The sequence below is a fragment of the Corapipo altera genome, unplaced genomic scaffold (assembly GCF_003945725.1).
Source record: "Corapipo altera isolate COAL_440 unplaced genomic scaffold, ASM394572v1 56, whole genome shotgun sequence".
NCBI classification, from domain to species: Eukaryota; Metazoa; Chordata; class Aves; order Passeriformes; family Pipridae; genus Corapipo; species Corapipo altera.
This window is the reverse complement of record NW_020884896.1, coordinates 11,780,340-11,794,369: the sequence shown is the minus strand read 5'-3', so window position 1 is coordinate 11,794,369 and position 14,030 is coordinate 11,780,340. Positions and strand designations below refer to the sequence as shown.

The following is a 14,030-nucleotide window of genomic DNA, read 5'->3' as shown; positions in this document are numbered from 1 at the left end:
CTTTTCTAAGGCTGCATTAGGGCACAGAGCACAAACTGCCTTTGGTCTACCACTGCTATTTGTGATTGGGTCCCTCTGTTCTGTCATACTTCGACAGACTTTGCTTTCTTCTAGATGAGTTTGTAATCTTAAGGTTTGCATAATTTTTTAGATCTTGTTGGCCTCCCAGAAAAAAAAAAGAGGAAAACCCCCCAAACACGAAAAACCCCAACAACCAAACACTTAAAATCCCAAACACTACTAGACTGATCTTTAGGCAATGAGCATTTTATTGCTCTGTTTTTGGTGATTGAGGAAAAATGGGGTATTTCACATCAGCTACTAAACCCCTCTCCATTAGCCAATATATTTGGCACAGAAAACTTCAGGCTCTGCTCATTTCTGTTTGCATTTTGGTGACAGCAATAAACAGACTGGTCTGTTCACAGTATTTAAGAGTCTGATTCGTCAGGTACAGCTCCTCAGAGCACAGTGATTGAAGTAAACAGAAAAGGTGTACTGCAAACTTGTGAAATAAAGGCATGGTGGTTCTAGAAATACAGAAAGTCTGATGAATGTATTTGTCACTGTTCATACTTCGTGTATGCTTCACGGTTATTGGGGAATATCTTCACAGCAAGATTTCAAAGCACTGTAACTAATCCATGTATATTCAAGTTTGTGACATTTTATAAGACAGTGGAACTTTCAAGAAGTCTTTTAGTGGAGTTTTGTTCAGATCCCAGAATAGTTGTCCATTTGCGGTTGAAGCCCATTCCTACATTGCTGCCACAATCAAATCTCAGGCATCACCTACTGCCTTTCACAATTAATCTCTAACACATGAAAGCATTAGTAGTGATTTGGTGTGCTTTATTAAAAATAACAAGCTATTGAACAGAGCCATCATTTTCAATAATTCTTTTAAAGTGTTTATAAAAGAATCACAGACATAAATGACTTGTTTGAGTTTAGCTGGCTTCTCTTAATCACTATGATATATAGCACAAATCTTTATGAAGTGTGAAGACTGAACAACTGAATATGAAATGCATGAAAGATTCCAGCAGCTGCCTGGTTAAGACACAGGTCTGATGGTCAAGAATCATCACAATTTCAGTCAGAAGATAAAAAAACCAATTTACCTGAAGAAGGTGACAAAGAACTGCACCAGATCCATGATAGTATTGTGCTGTGAGAAGGCAATCTGCAAATAAAATAGAAGTAAATTACAACATTTTCAGACTCAACAGCTCTTTTTAGGCCAGGGTTTTACGGCTCTGTGGGTGATTAGTTTCAAGTGTAATTTCAGTCTAGCATGCACACACCTGCATTTATCATAAAGTGAGATGAGCAACTAATCCCCATTTCTCTGTCGGTGTCAAAACACAAACAGTGGAATATAGTGTTTTTACTGAAGTAAAGTTAATAGAAATATCTGCTTAATGAACAATAAAAACAATATAAAAACATATAAAACCAAGATGCAAAATATTAAGAAATCATATTGTGATAAATTGAGTTCTTTTTAGTCAACTGTTTCAACTGTCACCATTTTCCACTTTAATAACAACACTGAAAAAAGGTTTTAGAGAAGACAAACAACATATAATGCTTAAAATTAATAATTGCATAATATTAAAATTAATGCATGTGTTAACTTAATAAGAAAAGATAAATTTGGTGCATAAAAAACAGTTTCAAAGCAAATTACTTTAAAGACAAAGTAATAAATATTCTTTTGGGCTACATGCTTAGAGCCTCACCAGAGCATGCATTAGTTCAGATCCATGCTGTAACTTTTTATGAAGATTTAAGAATTATCTCTAAGAGAGCATATACAAGGAGACATTCACACTTGCATGCAATACAGCCTATAATTACTATTATAACTAAGAACAGTACTTAATATTTCAGTTATATCCACAAAGTCCCTGCCTTGCTCAGTTTTTCAGTCTATAATTATCAAAATGAAGACATACAGAACCTTCTTTGAATTGTAGTCTGTTCAAGTAATGGTTGTTTTTGGAGATCTTTGTGCATTTAAGATCTGATCTTGACTAGTAATTACACCAAATTACTCTGATTCCCTTTCACAGCTGACGTGAACTTCTGAAATGATACCTCATGATACTCAAAAAGCTACTTTTTTTCTCTCTTTTTATTTTAGAGCAAAGCTGAAATGTAAACTTCAGTATTATAATGGTGTTACCGTGCCTTGTGCCAGCCAAACACAGCTAAACATAGATCAGATTACTTAAAAGCTTAAGGAAGGAATAGTATGTAAACAGCATCATTTCAGAAATAAGCATAGGGAGCACCATCACAAAAATACATCTCCGAAATGTAATTTCCCCTTTTCTCTTCAATAATTCCACAATTCCAAGGAATGAAAAAAATTTTAGGAGCTCTGGAATTCAGTACAGGAAGTGGATATTTCAAATTTCTCAGCCCAAAATATCATGAAAGAAACTTCATAAAGGAATCAGAATATTATTTAGTGTATTAAACTTCTAGAGTGCTATCATCTGCCTCCTCTCTAGAGAGGATATGTGCATAGGTTAAGTAGATTGTTGTGCTTGAATCAGAGCAAAATCTACATTCTGGCCTGGGATCCTGTGGGAAGACAAGATGTTGAGTACCATTTAGGAATTAAGCAGGAGAGAGAAAAAAAATCTGACTCAGTGCTTGAGTTTATTCAACAAATGTTTTCATATTTGTCCAATATAAGCAGAAATTTTTAATTCTTGGAAACTTTAACTTAGGCTACTCTCATGATGCTTACTGTACCAAAATGAAGAGAAATTAGGGAGTAAAAATCTGAAAAAGTTAAAGAGAAATTACAGAGTGAGCAATATTGTCAAAATATTTGTTAATGGCAACATAACTTTTATTTTATGCAGAAAAGATAGCATCTGAGAAAAGACCAGAAGATTTCTTTGGCCCAATATAAAACACACATAAAACATAAGCAATTGTTTAAGTATACCTTACATAAAAAACAAAGGCTTTCCAAACTCAATTTTTTATTTTAAATGTAGGATGGATTTCCTTCAAATACTATGTGGTGTTCAACTTAACTGCTGGTGTTTCCAGAATGTTTTTTAAAAGTACCTTCCATCAGATAATGAACTAACACAAGGAGAAAAAATCATGCCCATGTTCACAGAGTTTGCCTATTGTGGCCCCTTAAAAAGCTCTTAAAAAGGACCATTTAGATTTTTAATTACTTGGATTATTTTCATTCAAAGTGTCAGAGTTCAATAACAGCATCTGTGAGTCTGGAAACAACTACAGTCAAAGGAAAGTTTGCAATCAAAACCTGCAACCCAATCACAATCATATCAGGAAAGTTTTACCTCAAATTCTTCTAAGAAACTATAGTGCCTTAATTTCTCATTTTCAACACACAGCAAATATTGATTTTATATACCTATTAATTATTAAATGATTTGAATATTCCCAAACTCAAGATGGGATGAATCATTTTTGCACAAAAATGGACACAGAAGGAATGATTTTACAATTTCCAACTTCTGTTAATCTAATCATCTACTTAAGATAATTGCAATGTTCTTTTGCTGGAGTTCATGTTTGCAAAACTTATGGAAGAACACCTGTCTGTAAAACTTGCTTGTTTGGTTGTATGGGATTTTCTTGAAAGTACTCCTATTTTAAAGTAAAAACATGGTTACTTCCATCCCAGAAGTAATTTCCAATTTTAATCACACACCTTCTAATAATTGCATTAGAGTTTATGTTCAAAAGATGAACTACAGCATTTTCTGAAGAAACGGTACATGCATCTTAGACTAATTTCAACACAGAATATTAACTAAAAGAATACATATTTTAATTATAAGTAGATCAGACAGAAGCAAGGAAATATCAGGAACCTAAGACTGATACAAAGAAACAGAATACAATTAAAAAGATTTATTTCCAAGAGGTTTTCACATAGATATGAATGCTATTGTCTTTTTGCTTGTGCCTACATAGATAAGGGACAAGACAAGGAAAATTCTTTCAGCCCCAGGTTTTCGCTTTGGACTTAAGAGATACTGAAGACAAATATCTCCTTTGTTAATTTTTATCATGCCTAAATAGCCTTCAGTTTCCTCAAAAATATCTAAAAAGCTTGTGGATCCCACAAATAGTATCTCTATCTTCTCTTATAAATGAGGATGAAGATAAATATCCTTTCCATCATTTCCTATAGAATAGAATCAAGTGCCATGTGGAATATAATTTTTTATGGTGAAGGATAACCCTTATGAGTTAACACAGAATTTCCAGCATAAACCTATTTCCCTTGAAGAAAGAGGAACAACATTTCTGCTTTAACACTGAAAAATGGAAGTAGGATTACTTATAATACTGTAAAACATTATTTGAAATACAGCTTCAGGTGCAGATTCTAATTCTTTCGTTCATTAGCATCAGATTTCTAAAAGAAAAGTTAGGACTTCCACATTAATGTGGAAGCTATGGGTAGAGGTGCAGAGATATTTCAGGAACCTCTCATGATCTCTTTTTTTGTTCAAAGCCAAATAGACAGCCATTTATCATAAATATTTTCAAACAATTTTCTCACCTTTACAGGAACCACTAGAAAACTTCTCATCAACTACAACAGTTGAAGTTCTTTTCCCTGTTTGTCTATAGGTCAAAGCTTTCATTGACTTTATGATCCAATACTGGGACAGAAAAATTGTTGTTTTAAAGCACAAATAATGACAGGTTTTGCAGAAATCTACAAAATGGATATTTATTTTTCTTAAATACTCTGCTATTGACAGCAAAGAAAGATAAATTAACTATAAATATTAAGGTGAATCAGAAGTTATAATTTTCACAATAATGTCATCCAAAACTGTATCTCCCAAAAAAAGGAATAATATTCTAAGCGCTACAAGATATGCAAAAAACCCTTTAGTATGATTTCATAACATGGTTTAATTTTCTTTTCCTTATAAATTGGTTAAAATATTTGAGTGTCTCTTGAATAAAACCAATGCCAGTTGATTTATAGCTGGCCTCAAGTTATGTCAATTGTTGCTAAAAAAACTACAAGAGCATGATTATTAGAGTATCAGACTATTGTGAATTTGCTGAAACAAAAACATCAAAGGACTTAGAAATTCCAGCTTTGTACTCCAGCAGGGCAAAGTCTAATCTCAACACCTGGTTCACAGAAAAAAACCTAGCAGTTGTTTGAGCTTTTCCTTCATTTGTGAGTCACCTTCATCAAGAATGAAAGCTGTCTTATGATTTGAGGATCTCTGCCTTGAGCAACACACAAGAGGAATTTTTGTGGGGTAGTTTGGAATATTCTAACAGTGGTGAAACTCCAACTATGAGGATCTATGATAATGAGTTGCATGCATCAATATTTTTTCCACAAGATCAAAATCAGCCAATCTCTTGAGCATGCAAGCTCTTTTTACGCTCAGAATAGAGGAATTCAGACCAAAAAAGAAGATTGCTTATTTTAGTATATTAGATCATATATCAGATCTTTCTTGTGTGATTTTCTCATCTGAAGTAGAGTGGAAGGGTGAGGGAGGTAGATGAGTTGATAAGGTAAGCGTTGTAACAAGAAAGACTGATAGGTAGTTTATAACCTGTGAAACATGAAGGGATAAGCATGTGCATGGAAACTATAATGTGACATAGAGCTAATATTTCTGCTAAAGCCAAGACTTTTTGTATCTTAGACTCAAAGTTCATCTTGTTCAAGAGTTGTGAAGAGCAGGACCTAGAGGTAAGAACTGCAGTGTTTTATGAAAAATGCTCTATAATTAAACTCTGAGCAATTGCTTTCAACTTGGATTTAGCTTTAAAGTCTGATGCTTCTATATCAGACATGAAGAAGAGCTTGTGTGTCTGAAAGTCTAACTTTTCCAGGTATCCACCTGCCTTAATACAAGATACAAACTTCAGTCTACAAAAAACGTCTCACTATTTTAAATTTTAGGAAGTGTTGTCAGTGGTGTTTTTTCTATCAACATTTCTGCTTGTATTTTTATCTGGATGATCTGAAAATTATTATGAACTATTATTATTGTTGTTTTGTTGTTATTAAATATTAAAATTTAATTTTAATGTACAGTCTTACAGTGAACTATGCTTGTATTCCTTAAGCTCAAAGTAACACCAATATACAGATTAAATATAGACTCTAAAAGCCAGAGTCATAAAAACTCAGAGACAGAATGAAAAGATTCCAAAGCCAAATGTGTTATGTATAGGTTCCAGCTCACAGTCTTAAGAGATAGAAAGGTATATGAAGAAAAAGCTGATGCGTGATAAATGAACAGTGGGGATTTTTCCAACAAGCAAAAGATGTTTCCATCTTTTTTTTCTCTGTCATGTTTAAGCCTTCAAAAAGTATGTTTTTGAAAAAACAAACAAACCAACATTCTTCACATGACGTGATCTAATAGGAAGACAAGGCACTGTGACTGCTGGCAAATCTTTGACACCAGTTAAGGATTCAAAAGTCAGACAGCCAGCAGAATATGCCAGAGAGCACTGCACACAAGGATTCATTGCAACCAATGTTTCAATGCATACTATTCCTTAATTTTTCCTGTTTTGGTTACATGCATGACATGGAAAATACACTTTATACTGAATACCGGTGGATGGTATAGATCAGTTGAAACAGGAGCAACTTTTGAACACTGAGATTTTTCCAACTTCAAAAGTTAATATCTGCAGGGATAGATTCATCTTTTTGCCATTGCTCCAGTTTATGTTCACCTTGACTATCACATGCGGCAATAAGAGTCCTACAGAACAATAGGTCAAAATCTGTTCCACCACAAAAATGAGATAATCTTGGAAGTCTAACTCAGGGACATCTTTCATATGGAAATAGTAAGTCTGCCCTCAGAATTTTGTGTTTTAGTTTAAAAGTATAGCTGTCAAGAAGCCGTGTTTGCAATTCTAATGAAACTAATCATGCAAAAAGAAAAAGAAAGGGAAAACTAAGCACATTGAGTTCTCTAAATCAAAATTCCACATTTGCAGGAAACAGGAACCTAATCCATGAAAAGTTTCATATATTCAAACAATGTACACAACAAGCAATTTTAATCTATGCTCCATTTCACGACATTACCCACTAAAGTTCTATCTGCTCAGGCTCTCAAACAATGAATGAATACTTCCGTATAAAATTCTTTCATCTTCCACTGTTAATAAATTAAGAACGAACAAATAAGAGAAACTAAAATAAATACATGGTAAAACTCTAGTAGAAGGCCTAATTATTAAACCTGGAAACATAATGCAATAAGGTCAGACATAACCCAAACTAAACTGCCTGGACTGTGTTGATTATGCACACTTAAACCCTGCAGAATTATTACTTCCTTCAGTATCGTCAAAACCATAATTTAATTTCTTCTTGGATAAAACTATTATACACTCCCACACTGGTACTATGTATGTACTGAATCAGAAGAAATGGATACTGACTGAACATAAAGGCTAACATATTTTATTGTCTATCATTTATATTTTCTTGAGGAACACTTTTTGACTGAGGCAACATTAGACAACAAATACAGAAGTCAGCTGAGGAAAACATTTGTGGAAAAATATTTGTGTAGATGGGAACATTTTTTTGTATATCTGTTCTACAAGGAAAACATAAAAGATCAAATGCTGTGCTAATTTAGAAATGGGATGTTAGAAAATTTAAATATATAATAAATTTTCACACTTACCTTTTGTTGTATGAAGTGAAGTTTAGAAATATGACTGTAGACATCTAAGCATAAGCTATTTTAAAGACATTATTATGTACTACACAATAAATTTGTTGGCGCATGGTGGGACCTAAGGATATCTCTAAATTCATGATTACTGAATAATCAATACTTACAAAGGAAAAGGTAAGTTACTCTGATTTTTTGTTAAAATATAAGTACAATCATAAGTACTATTATATATTAGGGTATTTTTAGAGAGAGTGAAAAATGGTACTCACTCTTCTTTCAAATAAGGCTTTAACTATGAAGAGTGACCTGCACAAGTGAAAGATAGATATTAGGAAACTCTGTCAGTTTCCCCAAAGAAATATTTAACAGGCAAAGCACAAAATGCATTTCTTTACCTTTGGGAAACAGAAATTCCAAGAAAACAGGATAAGAAAAGGACAAATTACCAACAAATGACCTCTGCCTAATGAAGGGAAACATTAAACACATGGAGGTTAAAAATGACACACATTTATTTTATATATTGGCTTTCCCAGAACTTGAAAAAGAAATTTTGAAGAAAATTTATCTAAATTTTTCATGTGGAATATGTCAAATCTAGTCAAATGCGTGACCCTAGTCAAAATTAGTCAGCTAGTTTATAGAAATCATCAGAGATGGGAAGGCACTTCACAGGTAAGTGATTCTAAAATAGATGTGGGACTCTCATAACTTGTAAGGAAGTACCCTATGGAGCTGCCATTTCTCTCTGCTAACAACACAGGGAGTCTGTGATTAGGTTAGACTATAGACCTAATGTCAAACTTAGAATATAAATAATGTTAGGTGAAATAAATTTCTCACATGGTTTGTAAGTACTGATTGGGTATTTCTGTAAAACAACATAATGATAAAATAGGCAAAAGAAACATTTCATCTTGTTGGAATTAAATGATCTGAGAAGCAATATGGAGCTAAGTGCCTGCTAGCAGAATCCTACTGCTTTCTACTGTGTTGATGCCTGCAAAGAATTTAGTTTGATGTTGACAAACAGTCGTCCCAGATGATAAGATTTAGTGATAACAAAACATTCATACCGATAACATAAATAGAAAATGAAAGATAACAAATAAAATCAGGCTCAGAATCACAGCCTTCACATTCAGATTTGATAAACAACTTCCACAAATTATCTCTGCATGCTGAAGTCCTGTCTCTCATGGTGGTATCCACTAGATTATCCAAATATCCACCCCTTCATTTCTCAAACAATGTAATAATTACAGGATATTATTTCCACTATTCGGAGTCATGAGAGGCTGAAAGACAATCTAGTTTTGTATTCAAGTGAGATGAAAGACATTCCTAAGGAAGGTTATAACAGCAGATGTTTTTCTCCAACTAATAGGCACTCTGCCTATGAAATTCAATATGCACACACCACTATTTCACTTCTTTATTTAATTTTGTGTTTGCGTACACATACGAACAAATACATACCACACAGAGAAATCCTCAGCTAATAACCTCCAAGAAGGGAAGGAGAAAATCTGGGGGAGAGGAACCATTATCTAACTTACAGTTTTATTCAATATGCAAAAAATTTTACATTTTTATAATGATTAATGTGGACATTATTAAGAAATCGAAATATTGAATATTAAAGTCAATGAAAGAATGAAAGAAAATTAAAATATGTAGATGAGAGAGAAATGACATGTTTCAAAATTAAATAAATAAAAAAAAGATTAAAAGTAATTGACACAAAGACCTATAGTACTGGGAAGTTATTTTAGGCATAAATCTTTCCAGGATTGAGATCTCCTAAAACTGCATGAAACAGCAGATTTCTAGACAACATCTTCCAAAGCTCTAGTTTTCAAAAGCCTGGCTAGATCAAATGGACAGGCAGGAAAATAAGATACAGAAGTGAAGGGAATGAAGTGAGAGAATTTGTCAGGCAGAGTTGAATGATTAAATTCTACTACAAAGAGAAGCATTGCATGACGATATGGTTTTGTTCGTCAAACTACATTAAGGAAAAGCCATTTCTGTCACTTGCTAGAATTGAATTTTCCTTTCAACACCAGGTTTCAGCTTTCTTGTTATGACTTCCTCTGACATCTTATTACGACTTGATGAATTAAGGAGTTTTGCGTTAGGAAAGCTGCACCTGTTACGGAATGTGCTCTTACATGTTATCATCACAGAGTCACAGAACTCTGGACTGGAAGAAGCATCACAAGTTCATGTTGTTCAACCTCCCACTCAAAGCCAGGCTACTGTCAACATCAGATCAGGTCAACAGTGTCTTTTTCCAGGTAAGTTTTGAAAACCTCCAGGAGTGAATACTCCACAGCCACTCCAGGAAACTTGCTTCAATGCAGCATTGCTAATACAATGAATTTTTTCTAATGTTCAGTCTGAATCCCCCAATGTCCAGATTCCACTCCCCCTTGTTCTACTGCCTGCAACTACACTGAGAAGAACTTGGCTTCACCACCTCTGTAACTACTCCACAAAGAATTGTAGCCTACCACTGGAGTCTCTTTGCCAAACTAAACAAGCCCAAACTCCACAGCTTCAATCCAGCTTGTATGTTTCAGGCCCCTAAAAATCTCTGTGGCATTCCTACCGGACCCTCTCAGCTTCTCTATACCTTCTCTAATACCCTTTCTAAACTGGGACACAAAAAACTGGAGTCTCATTCCTCATCCAGCCCCACCAGAGCTGAGTAAAAGAGGGTAATTTTCTCTTAATGAGAACACTTGGGTGTTGCCTGAACTGGAATCTAAGCATATTATAATATTCAAATTGATGTTTGCTAATTTCACCAAGTTTAGGACTTTGCACTTCTTGTCAGACTGTATGGGGTTTCTGTGCAGCAATCTTCAAATTCCTAAGGTCACCCTAAATCAAAACTGTACCATTTGACATATCAAACCTCTCCCACTCAACATCAAGCATCTTGTTCTTCTGACAAACAAAACACATTTAATGTTGTCATTTTTTAAAGTAAAATGGACTCTTGATCCCTTTCTGTTTCTCTGTTTCTTGATGCTGACAACTGCAGGCTCATTTTCAACTCTCTTAAAAAAATTCCATGGTCCTCTGACTTACAGTGCTACCCTTAGAAGTCATGTTCAAATATGCCTTTGTTCAAGACCCTTTGTGATTCACTCCTGTTCAGAAAAACAACATCCATTCAGAAAATGTAATTTAGCTTTTTTCCCTATCAAACCCAAATTAGTTCAAGCACAGGTTAGTGATAAAACATTTAAAGAGCCTGAGAAACTAACGGGGTGCTGTGCAGTAATACCTTCATTCTCACTTAGTGTAGCGTGATCAATAAGCTTGAAAAACATCAGGAATCCCTGCCCTTAACAGAAAATCCTATTCCAACAACTGGCAAACTACCAAGGCTCTAGGATACCATAATAAGTCAAAGCTGTAAATTATATTTATTCAAAAAATAAACACAGAAAATCTGTAACTTTATACATTGTTTGTGATTCTATACCAAACAGTTGCTCACACAGATTAATTTCACTCCACAGAGTGCCATACATTTTTGAGGAAAAATGGTTTAATAGAAAAAATCACATTAATAAAGCTAAACTAAAGTGCTATCTCTTCTCCTCTCACAAGAGAGTCTAAAGGATAGATCCTCAAATGCAAAAGACCCATATGATGTTTTCATAAATGTCAAAATTGAATTAGCGGGGCAAGTTTAAATCTGCTGGTGCTGGCACAGTACTATCATATTGCTCTGTCAAACTGTGGCTGCAGTTGATGAAGCAAATTGGATTTCTTCCAGAGTTCTTACATCCAGGAAAATGCCTAGCCATTACCACTAAACAGTCAATTTTTAAGTTACATTTCTATAATTATTGGTGGGATGGGATGTGTATTTGAATTATATATTTTAAAGAATCCACATAGATTGTTAAACAAAAAATTTCCTGGAGGATGAAACTGGACTCAAAGAGTTAATGCTACTTTGACAGGGCATATTTAACTTTATAGAGTTGTCTGATGAATCTGAGAACATCTCGCTGAGGCAAAAGGGTCACTTCACAGCAGTTATTGTAAAGTACAGAGAGTGGCTCAGAACTCTTCCCACAGGAAGAGTTAAAAAAAAAAATCTCTGAAATTCTGGAAATACAAATTTCCAGTACACACCACTCAGCACTGCAAGACGTCAGCTCTCTCTAGTGAACCTTGGGCAGAGCACTGCAGGCACAAATAAAAAAGCCACCAAGCTGTATTGTCTCAAGTTGGACAGAAGCTCCTGTTAGGGCAGCTAAAAAAAAAAATCCCTGCACTGCCTGATTTGCACTGAGCCACCTCACCTACACTCAACACACCAACATGGAACCACCTTTCACTCACCCCTGACTCAGGGAATCCTGCAGCATCATGTGCACCCACCACCGTCCTGCAAAGCACCACATAAGGACCCAAAATTCTACAAGGATAGGCTGCTGTGTTCCTTAGTTTGCACAGTCCATGAAAGTTGGTATCAAAGCAATTCATCAACATTTTTTGAATGGAAATGTTTACAGATTGGGCAGGAGCAAACTGTGGAAAGTGCATGCACAGAAATCTAATCGGTGGTACTGAACCAAACCAAATGTACTTAAAAGAATATCTGAGATTTATGTTAAAACGTCCAAGGGATTTTAAAGTGAATATGTATTGAACTACTCCCTGTTTTCAAAGAGGCTAACAGCAGCCTTGTTTCTACAAAATGTCACATTTAAACCTAAAACCAAAATATAATTTCATTTTGTTAAGAGTGAATGAGTTGTTTTTGTGTCAGGTCACCAAAAAAATGAACCCTGAATTTATATTAATAAAAAAATCAGACATATATGCAAGGATATACATCTGCATTACACAGTTATCTGGCAAGCACAAACCTAACACTCTGGAAAACACTATATTGCTCAGATTAGCAGTGTTTACATTTCAATCTTTCAAGCACCTAATAAAATCATAATTACTGATCACAGAAACTAGAAAGTAATCAGCTTTGACAAGTATTTCATAAGAACTAAATAAATAAATTATTGCAGAACTGACTGGTTATTTCTCCCTCCATTTTAAAAGCAACTCAATTTTTCTTAGACAAGGATTAGAAATAAGATTAGCTAAAATCTATCAAGTAAATATTATTATTGCAAAACTGAAATATCAACTGAAGAAAACTTCTGTTTATATCTTGAAAAGACTGATTTTTAACCAAAACTGTTTTTTCATGTATAGCATTCAGGGAGGATTTTTTAGTACACAGAAATTGCACCCCCACAGAAAAGTAGAAGTCTTGTATTCTGAATTTTATAAATGGGAAAAATGTCCTATTTTCTTTCCTACATGGGAGATACTTCTCATGTTTCCTAAATAAATAACAAATTTACACTGTATTTGTATTACAGTTGTTTGAATAACTGTAGAATTTCATATGATGGTCACGGCATTACACAACATTCATGCCTATTTGTATGTGTAGAAATACATACGATAGACATGGGAAATACGCTACTAAAAAGGATAAGACTTTTTTTTCAAAATTCTCCCAGTCTTTATCTTTTTACATATACAGTAGAGCCGGTGTTCCTCGACAATCACCAGTTAACCTACTGCTTGGCCTCCAGCCTAATAAAACTGATAATAAATTTTTTATAAGGTTATAAAAGCTGAATTTTTAAAATTTATGCAATGTTGTGTTCATTTTAGAAATCAAATACTTGGTTAGAAAAGGCAAAACATGTCCTGAATTTTGCATAAAGATCATGCCATTCAAAATAATGTGTGTAAAACTCATTGTGAGATGACAAGAAAAGGGCAAAGCATTTTCTTAAACATGAAGAGAGTAATTTCCCAAAGTTTATTGTTATAAATGTAGAGCATGTTATAAAGCTGTTGGAGCTGCAGAATAAAAATTTTGTATTTGCAATAGCACTTTTCTTGATTACTGTGGATTAGCATATTTATGAGGTTACTCCGCCTCAGGTTTAAACCCACAAATCAAAGGTTTATATCAGCATGGGTAATGGATTACACAGAAGTCTATAGCCTGTGATATCCCAAAGGTATCTGTCTTTCAGAAGATTTATGTATATAATACCACTTTGTAGAAATTACAGTTTCTGATCTTCTGTGCGGTGCTTGGTGATTCCCCTCTCTAATGTGTAAAACAACCAAAAAGCAGCATTCTCAGTCAGTAGAGAAATTCATTGATGCATTTTTCTTGTTCTCCTCCTCACCTTTTGATAAGACCATGAAAGACAGAGGCTCTAATTCCTTGATGTACATAGCACTGCTACAGTGAGAGCAGAA

The 14,030-nt window shown here is 34.3% G+C and overlaps 1 protein-coding gene across 7 annotated transcripts in view; it reads right to left on the bottom strand.

Moving 5' to 3' along the window:
* The window catches only part of ATRNL1 (attractin like 1), a 529,120-nt gene that overhangs the window by 232,875 nt on the left and 282,215 nt on the right, over nt 1–14,030 (bottom strand). For all 7 annotated transcript variants that reach the window (XM_027647923.1, XM_027647924.1, XM_027647920.1 and 4 more), the window contains one exon: nt 1,125–1,186. In XM_027647923.1, coding sequence (XP_027503724.1) covers nt 1,125–1,186 — 62 coding nt within the window. The remainder of the gene's footprint in view (nt 1–1,124; nt 1,187–14,030) is intronic.